General features: G+C 38.8%; 1 protein-coding gene across 1 annotated transcript in view; it reads left to right on the top strand.

The window, feature by feature from the left end:
- Nucleotides 1–13,035: 13,035 nt before the first annotated feature.
- The window catches only part of TMEM30A (transmembrane protein 30A), a 45,615-nt gene continuing 43,754 nt past the window's right edge, over nucleotides 13,036–14,896 (top strand). The window contains exon 1 of the mRNA XM_081250510.1: nucleotides 13,036–13,385. Coding sequence (XP_081106636.1) covers nucleotides 13,149–13,385 — 237 coding nt within the window. The 5' untranslated portion in view covers nucleotides 13,036–13,148. The remainder of the gene's footprint in view (nucleotides 13,386–14,896) is intronic.

A 14,896-nucleotide genomic window follows, 5' to 3' on the forward strand; every position in this document is an offset into this window, starting at 1 on the left:
TGAATCTCTGGAACAGAAACATTACGTTTTAAGGTATACCTTGTGGAATTAGCACATCATATTCAGTAGCTATTATAAATTAAATAACTATATTTTATGTAAAATTAGTTTTGATTTTTGTAAGTAAAAGAAATGCTACAGTAGGTTTGTCCTAGCATGAATGATTGTGAATGCATCACAGACCTGCAAGGCTTTCATTACTGATTAAAAACACTAGAGTGTGTATGTGTGAAGATTTAAAAAATTACTATGGCTTTTGATTTCTGAAAATGTTTCTGAACTGTAAAGACAATTTCAATGAGAAAAGGGTTTTATTTAGTATTGTTTTTTTTTTTTTTTTTGCGGTACGTGGGCCTCTCACTGTTGTGGCCTCTCCCGTTGCGGAGCACAGGCTCCGGATGCACAGGCTCAGCGGCCATGGCTCACGGGCCCAGCTGCTCCGCGGCATATGGGATCCTCCCGGACCGGGGCACGAACCCGTATCCCCTGCATCGGCAGGCGGACTCTCAACCACTGCACCACCAGGGAGGCCCAGTATTGTTGTATTTTTTGACTCACAGTTAAGTTCCCTATTTGCCAATGCTTATACTTCTGATGGCAAAAATATTCTGATGTATCACAAACTAGCATCTGACGCAAATAACTTTCTGAACATGTGGGAATTTTATTACACTAAGAGTGAACAGGCTAGAGGATAAAACTTTAAATACTTTTTGACTTTAATTTAAAATATTACAAATAATTTATATATATTTGGATCGAAAGTTTTTGCTTCTCCTGCATTTATAATGAAATTTGGTACTTGCAAAGCAGAGTGAGGGTGATGGTATGATCCAAGTCATTCAGATGGATACAGAGCTCTTTTCTGCCTCTGCTATGGTTAAGTCCTTTCTTTAAACTCTAATGGAATCTGAGTGACAGATGAGTAAAATTAACCTAAATTAATAAAAAAATTGTCTTTATATAAAATAATAGAATATTAAAAATTAACAGAAAATAGAAAACACCAAATAGTCCTATCCTTATCTAATGAGTAAACAAACAAGATCATAAATAGTCATATTCCAATATCAACATCCAATTGAAAAAATTGCCTCCCATGTGCAATCCTGGCACCATCCCAGACTCACATGATTTCTATATCTTTTGTTATAAGCAAATCTCCAATCATCAGTATGAATGAGAATCAGTTTTGAATGGAATAATTAGGTTTTCTGAAATATAGTCATAATCAGTGTTTCCAGGTTAAGGCATATAATTGAACTAATCCATTATGTTGCCCTTTTCTTTTTGAGAGGAGAATGTTTTTTGAAGGTATCTTCTACAAAGATTTTTTTTCAAGTATGTCATAAAATATTAGGGTTTGATGAAGTTAGTGGTAGAGGAAACATTCCAGATATTAGATGCCTGGAATGGTCACAAAATGTGCAGAATGAACTGCATCTTAGGACAACAATTTGAAAAAAAAATCATGGTGTGGAATATCTAGCTTAAACATTAACAGAGACACCAACACTACTGAAATAATTCACAGCTTCTAAAAACCAGTGATGAAGAGCAAATGGTGTATCAGACAATGCATTTAATATGTTTGTGCCTTTTCTATTTATACTGTGGTTGAATTTTCCTGGAAATAAATAAAAAACATAGCAAAAGTAGGGTGTGTTCGTGAATTTGATGAGCAACAATTCTAAAAACAACAAAAATGAAAGACGGAAGTTTTAAGAAAACATATCTGGCATCTGAGGCCTATATGCCCCTCCGGACTCCCCTGTTTATGCCTCTGCTAAAAAATACTAATTAGAAGGCAAAAAGGAAAAATGACAAAAATTGTTGTAACAAATTCATAAAAATTGGGAGCGTTTCATGGAATTAATTTTGCTTAGTGACCACTAAAATTTTATTTTCTTAAATTTTCAGCATTTACTCCATAACTAAATGATGAAAACTGTGTTTGTTACTTAGGGAAAATGCCGTAGATTCATAAATTTACACAGAAATGTTTATAGGTGCCATGACATGATTCATTTATTTTCTGGTGTTGTTTTCTTTTTGTTTGTTTATGTTATTTGGGTAATTTTACCTCACCATTCACAGATTTTGTTATTTTAACAATTCAGATCTGTATTTCTTTAGGTTTTGCTTTAAAAATATCAGATGTTAGCTCTTCCAATGTAAGAGACTTACAATGTGATCAGGTATTCTTAGAAGTCTTGCAAGGTTTAATGGATTTTCAAAAGCAAAAGATTGCATCGAAAAATTTTGGAGCTACATTCTATTTTCACAGCATTCTCAATTTTGTTTCTTTTAAGTTTTATTAAATCTGTGAGAAGTTTATTATTTTTCACTACAGCCGAGTGAATTTATGGATATGTACTTGTTTTTTCGATGAATGTAATATCCTACTTTCAGTTCTTCACAGGCTATTGAAATTATTTAACCAATTAAGACATTCTCTGTATTATTTCCAAAGCCAACTATGTTTATCAAAATCTCACCAGAGTGAGAAAAATAACAATTGTGATATGAAACCACTGTGCAATATTCTTTTTTGAGTTGGAACATAATATTCATCAAATTAAAATCATTTAAAATGAGTATTCAACTTTCTTTTTACTTAAAACTGTTTGCTTTAAAATAGTTTTCCCTTCTGCGTTTTGTATTTTCTTTAAAATATGGTGTTTTTCCACTGTGAATATGCAGAAGTGGTACAGCAGATCTGCCAACATGAGAGACGCTCTTCCTTGGAGTTACGTCATAGTTTGATTCCTTAGTGAGATGAAAACTGCAAGACACCAAGAGACGCAGCTGCTTGCAGGGCTTCCCTCACCCCTCTAGCCTCCCCAAATGCTTTGTCCATCAACATTCAGATATTTCCCACTGCGTTCCGCTGTCAATCTAAAGGGAGATTACTCAGTAGAGTGAACGCTCCTGAAGTTTTCCAGCAGTCCTCAGCCAGCCTCTACATGGGCAGTTGGGTAATGGTTTCAGCGGAGTGTTCTGGGGGTGACTGTGGGGTTGTGCTCTGATCTCTTTTATTTGTCAGCCTTGTGCCAGAAAAGGTGGTCCATTGCCATAGCCAATCCGAATGTATCTTTGCCTTACTGGAGACAAAGGAATAGGTCTCTCCTATTATTTAAAGATACACATATCCAAAAAGCAGGCAAGGCTGATGTCTACCCAAAGATGCCTTCCACAGGAAAGCTACAGATGTTAGGGGTCTTGCCCATAATTGCAGCTCTTTGGCTTCTCTTCTTGGAGGAGTGGAGCCCTTTGGGATACATGGTTTAAGAGCACTATTATTTCACGACTTCCTGGGAGAAGGGTTCTCAGGCTTTCCATCATATACGTTCAAATGGATTATTGCCTTAGAATCCTGGACTAGAGTCACTTTTAGTGAGGACAGACTCTTCCCCCAGGTAGAGAAACCGGAGCAACTTCTCTGGGCCCCATGTTTGCTGGCAGTAGGGCACACTGCACCAAACTCTTTTCTTTTTCTGAATGTCATTAAAGTCTGTTTTTGTAATTTGTATTCAGTGAATCCCAAGGAACGTATGAAAAATGTCAAACACTGATGTCTGTCTTCAGCTGGGGCAACGCCAGGGACTGCATGGTCCCAGGCACAGCAATCTGATCCACAGATGATGGTAGGAACCCAGTTCCCTGCAGTTCCCAGATCATTTTTTTTTTTAAAGATAATCAGTCCTCCTTTAGTTTTCCCTGGCATTATTACCAGCATCTCTTTCAGAGATAAGTATCTCTAAGAGTAAAATAATTTTCTTCTTTGTCTTCAGGAGTCCATTTGTCCCATTCTGCCTTATACTGACCGGCATTGGTGTAAAACGCTGTCTCCCTAGTTTGACTGTAAGCTTCTCAGAGGCAGGACTTGCATATTCCTCACAGTGAGTAGCATATACTGGATAAATGTTTGCAAAAGGCAATATAATTCCTTCTTCCAGCCGCTCTGTCTCCTAATCCTCACAGAAGTTTTCCATGACCATAGACACATCCTCAGTTTTGGTCTTTCTGACTCTTACTCCCATTGCTTTCTCCTCCTTGAGAACAAGGTATATGCATAGTCAACATGGCAGGGTGTTTTATGGGCACTTAATTATTGACTCCTAATCCCAAAGGGTTGCTCCTTTAGCAGGGTGTTCCATGCCAGATCTTCCTCACCAAATTGACCTGCCTGGTGATTCTACCCCTGCAGAAGCCTCTGTACCCATTGAAGGTTTCAGATGCAGAGTATCTGGATTTAACAGGAGAAAACTCTCAATAATCACTGATTCTAAGGGAAGATATGCTCTCTGCAAGGACAAAGGGCGCTCATCTTCTCAGATCACCATATGGTCTGTGCTATCATAACAAGAGAGTTGTGGTCGGTCATTTTTGATTCACAAAGAGGCTAAGCACCGGTTCCCACATAGAGCCCTGGTGCAAGTAGGCAGTGGGACAAATGGACTACATAAGCTAACAAACTGAGCATCTCCCTGAGGTAGAAGGAACCAGAGATCTCTGTTTCTAGGGCAATGGCAACCTGCTAAGGTCTTGCTTGAGAAAAAGAACATGATCAACCAGGGTATATGGTTTTGCAAATTATTAATAATAAGTGTCGTATAAGGTTCAACTTTCTCTATGTCCCTTTAATTTTGATTCTCTTCTCTCCTATGTAGAGAACCACAATATCACTTAGACCTTAGGACCAATTTCCTCACAATTTAGTTTTTGACATCATAAAGAGGGTAAGGTGTGGTACCTCCCTAGACCCTCTATAAGTCCCTGTGCACACATTTTATATGGCACTGACCTCATTATATTTCAATTGTTTGTTGGCAAATTGTCTTTCTCATGGAGTAAGGAAAGTCTCTTTCCTCCATGGCCCTTCCCCTTTTAAAAATAATTTCACTGTTACACGTGTCAGTTGGCTGTCAAACAAGAAATCGCAACATTGTATTTGAAAGGAAAACCTTATCTATAATTGATGGCACCTCTAATAGATAAATGATGGAAAACTATATGCCATGGTATGTAATTGACTGAGGTTCTATACAGAGGAAGTTATGAAGTCTGAGGTCTCATTGGAGTTATGCTCTTTCATTTAAAGAAAGTGTGGAATTATGAGAAATGAAACCTTATTTCCTTCCCAAAACAAAGTTCTTAGACTGTCTACTAAGGAACTTTGGTGTCATTGTCTTTCCTCTAATGAGATTAACCATTAAAATATCTTGCTTGACTTGTATTTCTGATTACTGACTGTGGTTATTTGTGAACTTGTAAAATCTGCATCACAACACCAATGACCTCAGGCTCATCAGAGAATCTCAGTGTGAGAACAAAAGGATTTTCTTAAATGCCTAACTGAAAAAGTTTAATAAATACACTACATAAAAATCAGGAAAAGGTCAACTTTAAAATCAACTTGGATCAATCTCTGATGCAATAAATACAAGAAATCAAATTTACTATACAGTAGATGAAAAATTAATCAGTAGTCAATCTGAGAAAAAAATGGTAAATTTTATTTGAGCCAATCTGAGAATTATAACCTGGGAGGCAATCTTTTAGAAAACGCTGAGGACTCTTCCATCTGTTAGAGGTCAAAGTACGGTCACATAAGTTTTTGAGACAACGGGTTATATGTCAAATGATGTACAGTATTGCCAGTTTATACAATCCAGATCTGCTCGTACAAAGGGAGTAGTGGATCATCCTGACCTTTTACAAGATTAAGAGGGAGGGAAGCTTGTTTCTTAAGGAAGTCTGATTCATGCAGATGCACAACACACACTGAAGGGGAGGGAGGAGGCCCAAACAGGCAGAGAAAAATTTTATATTCAAATTTTTCTTGCCTTGCCATAAAATATGAATTTTATTTCATCAATTTCCCCTTTTTGATCATTAATCTTTTGATGGAAAGCATTAGGTGATCAAACATTTGGTCCCTTGATGCCAGGATGGTTGCTTACATGCTCTGGGTCTATCATGTCCCTTGATGTTAGGTCTTAATAGCCTGGTTCTTTCTTTCCTTTTAGGGGGTTGTACTAGTAAGATGTCTGGCAAGAACTAATAATAAATTCCAAGTTGTCCAGTAGGACTTATGCCAATTTTACCTCATATGTGCATTTTGCATGTTCATTAATTTATTGAGAACTGTGGATGCGATCAGTAGTTTTAAGTTGTCTAGATATCATTATCTTAGTAGAAGTAGGTAATATACAGCACAAAAGGGGCAAGAAGCTGCCAATTTATAAGTTACACAAACTGTAATCAAAATTGCCAATAGAAGTAATGATGTCATTACGTAAATATTTAAGCCAAGATCCTTCTAAATCAAACCATTTTCCTAATATTCCCCTAAAATGGGAAGAGGATCATTCAGAGCAGAAATTTGATTCTTCATATGTATCATAAGATGAGTTACATCAGAAGACACATCAGGTATAAAAATGCAAGAGGGAAGAGATATGGGAACATATGTATATGTATAATTGATTCACTTTGTTATAAAGCAGAAACTAACACACCATTGTAAAGCAATTATACTCCAATAAAGATGTTTAAAAAAATAAACAAACACAAACAAACCCCAAAATTCAGTATGCATTATATCACAAGTTCCCCATTGGGAAGCAGTTAGAATATCAAGGACTATGTGATTTTGTAAGACCACTTTCCTCATTATGGAGACTTCAGAACTGAGCACACTATTGGCCAGATGACTATCATTTAAAGTTTGCTAAGTAAATTTTGTTAAAACTACTATGTGATTAATGATATCTTCTACTCCAAGTAAAGAAATGAATACACTGGCCAAATGGTCATACCATTGGAAAACTGATTGAAACCCAGCATGCTCACATTAAAAGCAGATTGACAGGGGCTGTTTCCAAGGCTACACACAGGTGATCTTGAGCCCAAAAGAAACCAACTGTGCATCTTCCTAACCAACCTGGGGAGAGCCAAGGCCATAAACTTGTTCCACAAATCCATTGGTCCCATTAGGAGCCACCCAATATTTAACATCTAACGAAAAGGAGTATTTATGGCCAGGTTCAGAGGAGGTGTCATTAAATTGGCCAGGTAAGAAGATCCAACTTGGTAATATTGGCAGTAATGGTAGCTTGCATGGTTTCTTTCTTTTAAAATAAAATTTCTAAGGACCATCCAATTAGAGCTTTGGAGAGAACTACCAAGGTAATCTAGGAGTACTGGAAGTAGGTAATTGGCCACAAACCCAGCAACTAGGTTAATTTTTTGAAACTTGCAAATGAGTGAGCCCAAGGAATAAATACATTTGGTTCATAAGCAAAATACAGTCCTGGTCCAGTATCTTGGGTCAGCTGTCTACTTCAGATGTCATCTTCATCTCGTCCTGGTCTGGTAGTGCTGGTCTAAGTTAGTCAATTTTGGGTGTCAGAAATAGGATTTCAGCTTATTCAGGAAACAAGGCCTAATATGGCCCCCTCCAACCTGGCTGTAAAGAGTCCTTTATCTGATGTCTTTTCCAGTATGCATAATCTTCTGGTTGTAGGTCACGGGGCATCTGATCTTCATCCAAAGATAGATTACTGTGATAAGCTTCAGAAACAAACTTCACAGTAATGCAACATAGAAACAAGGAGCCATCTGAAAAAGTACGTCATTGGTAGTAAATATAAAAAACCCTCAAAGACCTAGAATTTAATGTCCACTGAAACATAATTTTTTTCTCTCTAAAATTATCGTTATTTTTATCAAATGTAGCCAAATTAAGACTAATTTATTTGCAAAATAAGTCTGGTTTCAATAAATTTGGCCTAATTATTTACACAAGTGTAATTGATCATATAGGCTCTTTTAAGTTGGCTGTGCTGGAAATTTTTATAAGGAATCTCAAATTAAACTTTTAAAAGGCATCAAGGCCGGGAAAGCCATGTCAAGGGCTTGCCATCAGATTCTGCCTGCAACATCTATAGACTCCAGTGTATTCCTCTCTTCTCAAGGTCCCCAAAATATCTCGAGATTCCTGCACCTGCCAGGAGGTGACCTTTCTTATCCACCTGATAAGGCTGCTGGGAACCTAAGAGTCTCCAATTTCTGGAGAGAACAGGTAGAGAGAAAAGATAAATGTTATAATTCTACTTATAAAGGTATAATTTACCAAATTGCTATGTTATAATTATAGCTTGAGGGGAAGGGTTTCCTTATATCTGGAAAATACAGATTAAACACCAGTAATATTTCAGATAAAAAAACAAAAAAATTATAACCATATTCATCAGCTCCCTCAGTCCTATGTAACTAAGCCCTGATCTTAAGATTCTGTTAAGAGTTTTATGAAGCCATCAGCTTTTCTATTAGAATTGTTTAATTTCTTACCCAGTTCAGAAGTATGATCTAAAAGTTATCAGAAGCCTGTATTCGTCAAAAAGTCCTTTCTATGAATCTTCTTGAAGACAAAGCATTTCTTTTGCAAAAGCATTAGAGTACATCAATAACTGTCTATAAATGACAAAAGACTTAAAAAGGCAAGCTTAGAGATCTGATTACAATGCAGTTGACAAAGAAAGCTGGTTATTGTTGAGGCAAACAACATTTAGATAATAACTAGAATGATTACTGATAACATTTTACTAGGATGTAGTCAACTTTTAGAAATTTCATATAATCTCTAGGACATTCATAATAATGACATTTACCCATACAATATAACCTAAGAAGGTTTATTAGCACTCATTGGACAATGTTTGTCATGTAATTTAACATACCAAATAAGTCCAGTTAGTTTAATACCATTCCTTGGTAAGGAGAGAAAACAATTCTCTTGAGGTGTTCCAGGGGCCCTTTAGAAAGCATCAAAGGTAGCTAGAGGTCAAACAAATTTCAATTAGAATTTGATCTTTGGGAAGTTTCAAAAATATCAAAAAGGTTTCAAAACACTTAGTCAAATAAGATCATAGGTCATTGTGGATCAATACTTATTCGCTTAACCAAAGCAACAATAAAAGATTTCAAAAGCTAGTAAAGTTATAACACATAACTTAAAAGGTAAAGAAACTTTACAATCTGCTATCAATCTGTCATCTCATTTACATACGATTTACTTAAAAGGTTCATCATTCAAGTTATTTCTCTTGTTGACAAATATTGTAACAGGAATAATAAGATCTTATTTGACTTCTGGTAAACCTAGCTAGGTATGATACAAGTATTATACTTAATGTTGATGACTCTAAAGACCTGTCTGTATTAATTAAATTGACGACTTAAACTTGTTTTCATGCATTAATCATTAATCTTAGATATTGTGATCTTGAAGTTCATTTGGGTTAGTTTTTTTTTTAATATTTCTGAGTATATAAGCACTTAATTTTCTTCAAGCCAATTAAATAGAGCTCTTTTACAAATTAATTCTGGCAATACTACACATCTATAACACACATATACAGATAATAATGTGGAGGTGAAAAAAAAGTTACGTGGGTAAAGCAGCTACTATGATGGCAGAGCATAGGAGATGGAAGGGAACTGGAAGGATATCAAGGAATCTAGAAAAGTCATTTCATCTACTTGGACCTCATCTGAAAAGGTAAGTTTTAGATTAAAAATCTAAGGAAGTTTTCAGTTCTACAAGGGTTGCCAAACCTCCCAAATTCAGACTTGGGCATCTGATGTGCAGCCAAAACCAACCACTGAGACACTGGTGTGTGTAGATAGAGGAAGGTTTATTTCATTTAGCCGAAGCGAGAAGACTAGAGAGCAAGACCTCTCGGCTCCATCTTAACAAAGAAGCTAAAGTGGGGAGTTTTAGTTACGGGGCAAGAGAGAGCAGGCTTCAGGGAACTGACGGGGAAATCTTTCTTCAGTCTCAGAAAACACTTGGTGCAGCCAGACTTCTGGGTGGCAGCAGCTGGTCATATCTTCCTTAAGGTCAGCCATTTCTTCTGCAACACAAACTCATAAATTCTCCTTGTGACCCTGGAGTTATCTCCTCCTGCCTGACCAAGAAATAGTACTTCAGCATCTAAAAATTATATCATGAGAACAAGCGGTGCTGGGCAGGGAGCAGGCGGTCAACATGTGTGAACAAACAAGGCTTAATCAGAATTTAAATTGTTTGATTCCAGTTGCTAAAATGTTAGAGGGTACTAAAATCACAAGGGGCCCAGACACACAGGTCTATATTTCAGTCAAAATGGACTTTTTATAAGAAAAAAAGAGACAAGGAGTTAAATAATCTTTCCTATGAACAAACAGTACTAAAGAAAAAGGAAACAGGGCTTCCCTGGTGGCGCAGTGGTTGACAGTCCGCCTGCCGATGCAGGGGACACGGGTTCGTGCCCCGGTCCGGGAGGATCCCACGTGCCGCGGAGCGGCTGGGCCCGTGAGCCATGGCCGCTGAGCCTGCGCATCCGGAGCCTGTGCTCCGTCACGGGAGAGGCCACAACAGTGAGAGGCCCGCGTACCGCAAAACAAACAAACAAACAAATAAATAAATAGAAAGAAAGAAAAAAACGAAAAAGGAAACAGGATATCAGAAAAAGTATATCATGATCACTCAGATCACTAGAACAATAAAAATCTGAAAGCAAAATAATTGACCATTCTCACAGAATGCTGGAACGGCAAACCACTTAAGGAACTATCGCATTTAGTGGGTATAATGATGTAGGCAGAAATGGGGAGAGAAAACTTGCCTTATGCTTTATATTTTTGCATTATGCCTGATGTTGTTTATATACATTTACCAGTCAACGGAACTCACCAAAACGCTTCTCCGTTAACTTTGATAGGTGAACGTTTTCCACTCGTGCCTGAGGTTGAAAGGAAATTTACATAGATCAAAACAACATATAGACATACTTATGTTACCAGTGCTGTGCTAAGAATTTGAGAGATGATGACATCACATAAGCAAGTGAGTTATCTGCCAGATAAATAGTAGATTGACTCACCTCCTGAGACTTGTAATCATTTTGAAAATACATTTAATTATAAATTATGAGGCCCAAACACTGTTTTAGTTCCCCTTCCCTTAGCTCACCTTCCAAAAGGAGTAACTATAGACAAAGCCTTAAAGAAAATAAATGTTGGGTATTTTTTTCAAATGATGTGACTTGCTCTCTGCTCTGGATTTCAAAGATGCCAGTTTAATGTGGGTTATATATAATTAAAAAAATTTTTTTTACAAATATATACTTATTGCAGAAATTTTGGAAAATACAAGATTGCAAAGTAGAGAACAAACATTCTCCATCTGGTCACTGGAGGTTACCACTATTTACTTTTTAGATGGGCTTTATACTACATACCTATGCTACTTTGGTATTATGATTTAGTCACTTTTTGTATCATGAGTATTTCGTTGGGTCATTAAATACTTGGTAGTTTTAATGTGTCTGCACAGAATCTTATTTTATAATAATGCCAGACTTTCTTGAGGTTTTTTGAATTATCCAAAGTAAAATAAAGAACTGGCTATTGAAAACTGGCAGGTGTGTAGCAGCTGAATAATGCTGGTTAGCTGTTAAGGTGGCGTGTTGCAGTGCAGAGTGCCTGGCTGTTTCCTGTTTTCTCCTGATTGCTCGTGTGTAAAGATGCCTTGTCGAGCAGAAACAAATGGCTGTCCAGTTTATTAAAATGCCTGACAGCTGCACTTCCAGTCACCTGGGCCTTGAATATAAATAACAGAGCATACAGCGAGCACATCTAGCGATGATAAATACACCTTTTATTTTTCTTCATCTCTCCCCCCAAAATGGTAAATCTGATCATCTTCACACATGAACTTAAAATATGGAAAATGTTAAGGAGGCAAACAGATGGCTCGTAACTTTGTAAGTACTTTTAATATGGTGTATCTTCTTGCTCATGAATATTCTGTACTATAACCATTGTTTCTGTAGTTCAATTAAAATATTTTCCTGGTGTTAGCTTTAAAAAAAAAAAAGTAAAATAAAGGGCTACAGCTTATTACAAAATACTTCTTAACGACCTGAATAGACATTTTTCCAAAGAAGACATACAGATGGCCAACTGGCACATGAAAAGATGTTCAACATTGTGAATCATCAGAGAAATGCAAATCAAAACCATGATGAGATATCACCTCACACCTGTCAGAATGGCCATCATCAAAAAGACCACAAATAACAAATGTTGGCAAGGATGTGGAGAAAAGGGAAGCTTCCTGCACTGTTAGTGGAAACGTAAACTGGTGCATCCACTGTGGAAAACAGCATGGAGGTTTCTCAAAAAGTTAAAAATAGATATACGATATGACCCAGCAATTCCACTCCTGAGTATATATTTCCCCAAAATGAAAACACTAATTTGAAAAGACACATGCACCCCTGATGTGCAGAGCAGCGTTATTTACAATTATGTACCAAGCTGTAGACACAACCTAAGTATCCATCAACACATGAATGGATAAAGAACAGGTGGTATACATAAAATGGAATACTACTCAGCCATAAAAAGAATGGAATTTTAACATTTACAACACCATGGATGGACTTGGAGGGTGTGTTGCTAATTAAAATAAGTCAGACAGAGAAAGACAATACTGCGTAATATTGCTTATATGTGGAACTTAAACGATAAAACAAACTAGTTAATATAACAAAAAGAAGCAGACTCAGATAGCATAGAAAACAAACTAGCTTGTTATCAGTGGGGAGAGGGAAAGGGGGGAAGGGCCGGCAGCTGCGTGAGAACCGAAGCTTCCGCGAGCGGAGCGAAGACGCGCCTGTGGCGCAATGGCCGAGGCCTCTTCGCCCCACTCAGCCGGGGCCTCGCAGGCGCCAACGCAGCTTCACGCTCTAGGGACAGACGCCCTCACTTTGTCGTCACAGGGCCGATGATCAGGGGGTGTCCGCCTTCTCCCTCCCCCTTCTACCCTCCTCCCTTTTCCCCTCCCCTCGTCCCTCAGGATTCTCCCTCCTTCCTCTCTCCCTCCCTCTGGCGTCCCCAGCCGAGTCCCGCTTCCGGTCGGCGGCAGTCTGCGGAAGGATGTCCCGCCTCTTCCGCCTTTACAGCCGAGGTGGCGGCTGCGGCGGCAGCGGCGGCGGCGGCGGCGCCTGCGCCTGCGCGTCTTCTGTCAGGGTCAGAAGGCGGGTCAGCTGGGCGGTCCACCTGCGCGTCGCGGAGCCGCGCCCTGGGGGTCGATGGCGATGAACTATAACGCGAAGGATGAAGTGGATGGTGGGCCCCCGTGTGCTCCCGGGGGCACCGCTAAGAACCGGAGACCGGATAACACGGCCTTCAAACAGCAACGGCTGCCGGCTTGGCAGCCCATTCTTACCGCCGGCACGGTGCTCCCCACCTTCTTCATCATCGGCCTCATCTTCATCCCCATTGGCATCGGCATCTTCGTCACCTCCAACAACATCCGCGAGATCGAGGTGAGCGGACGGGAGGCAGCGGCGGTGGGAGTTGGCGCCGCCGGGAAGCGGGGTCCCCCCGCCGGCCCCACTCCTTCCTCGGGTCCCGGGGCTTGACAGGCGGGCCCCGCCCTCCCCCACCTTCTTTCTTCCTCAGTTTCCTCTTTCTCTTCCTACGGGTTTTCTGAATTTGCAGTTTTGCCTGCGCTTCCTCTCGCTGTTTACCGGGTTAGAGAGGGAATGAATGTTTAATGCAGAGTGTGGGTCGGGGGAAGAGCGCCCCTTTCCTGGGCGGTGTGTGTGGTTTTAACCTCCAACGGCGGTGGAAAAAAGAAGCAAAGAAAAAGAGAAGTGGAAAGAAGTTATGTGGAGATAAAACGCCAGGAGAGTTGACACGTCCAGAGTGTCGTTACCTGTGTGGGGATTATCCCGGGACACGGAGATTAACACCTTGGCCATTGTTGGGGAAAAGACCCAGAGTCATAGAGGCATTGATGATTTTTATGTCAAGAAGCTGTCATGTTACCAGATCACATATTAGGACGTGTGACCGAGGTGTGTACAGTACCTTCTGAGTTAATAGATGCTTTTAGTTGTAGGGCATGAGGTAAAAGGTAACCTGAAACTTCAATTCCGGTTTTGCCTTTAGGCTACATTGATTAATAACCATGCCCTACATTCGCCCTAGTTTTTTTTCCCCCCAAACTTAAAAAAAAAAAAAAGTCAACGACCGTAACACAGAGAATAATTTGTGAATTGTCTGCTGAACATTTTACTTTTATAAGACGTGTTAGAGAAACTTGGGGAAGCATCTTGACTTTTGTCAGAGAAACAATCATAGTATCTTCATCCATCTGCAGTGGTGAACATAGGTTGATACAGGATGTAACTATTTTGTGTAGATGGCCGGTATTAAACATCTGCTCATCCACTTTTCTTGAATATCTGAGAAATATTTTTATCTGTTCGAAAGGGAAGGGGCTGGTACAAAGTTCTCTTGATTGCTTCTGTTCTATCAGATTGTGTCATTTTTTTCCCCTCTAATTTTATTAAATACTTAAAAATTATGCATGCTTTTTAATAGGGCTTTCAAAGCAATCTTATTTCAACTACAGGAATAGGCATACATTCCAGTTTAATTCACAGTGTTACCTGTAAAAGCAAAATCGTTATATTTTTTAATTGTACAGTGCTCATTTCTGTGTTATAATAGTAATAAGAATTGTACAATATCTATAGCCTAGTTTTTAAATCCTTTTCTAAAAACTCATTTTCAGTTGAATAACTAAAGAAAGTAACACAGTATTTTTTTTTCAGCATAAAGTTTGGTTTTATCATTTTTATCTCCTAGTAGGTCGTCAAATGTAGTACTTCTTGTTCTCCCAACTCTACGAGGACCGCACATATCAGGATGTGAGCAAAGTGGTGTAATACAAGGACCATGGGCTCTAGGCAGGAGTCAGGCAGAGCTGGGTTTAAATTCCAGCTCAACCACTAACTAGCTCAGCTTATTGGAAAACATAATCTCCCTG

Source organism: Mesoplodon bidens (assembly GCF_964165515.1).
Source record: "Mesoplodon bidens genome assembly, chromosome: 12".
Taxonomy (NCBI): Eukaryota; Metazoa; Chordata; class Mammalia; order Artiodactyla; family Ziphiidae; genus Mesoplodon; species Mesoplodon bidens.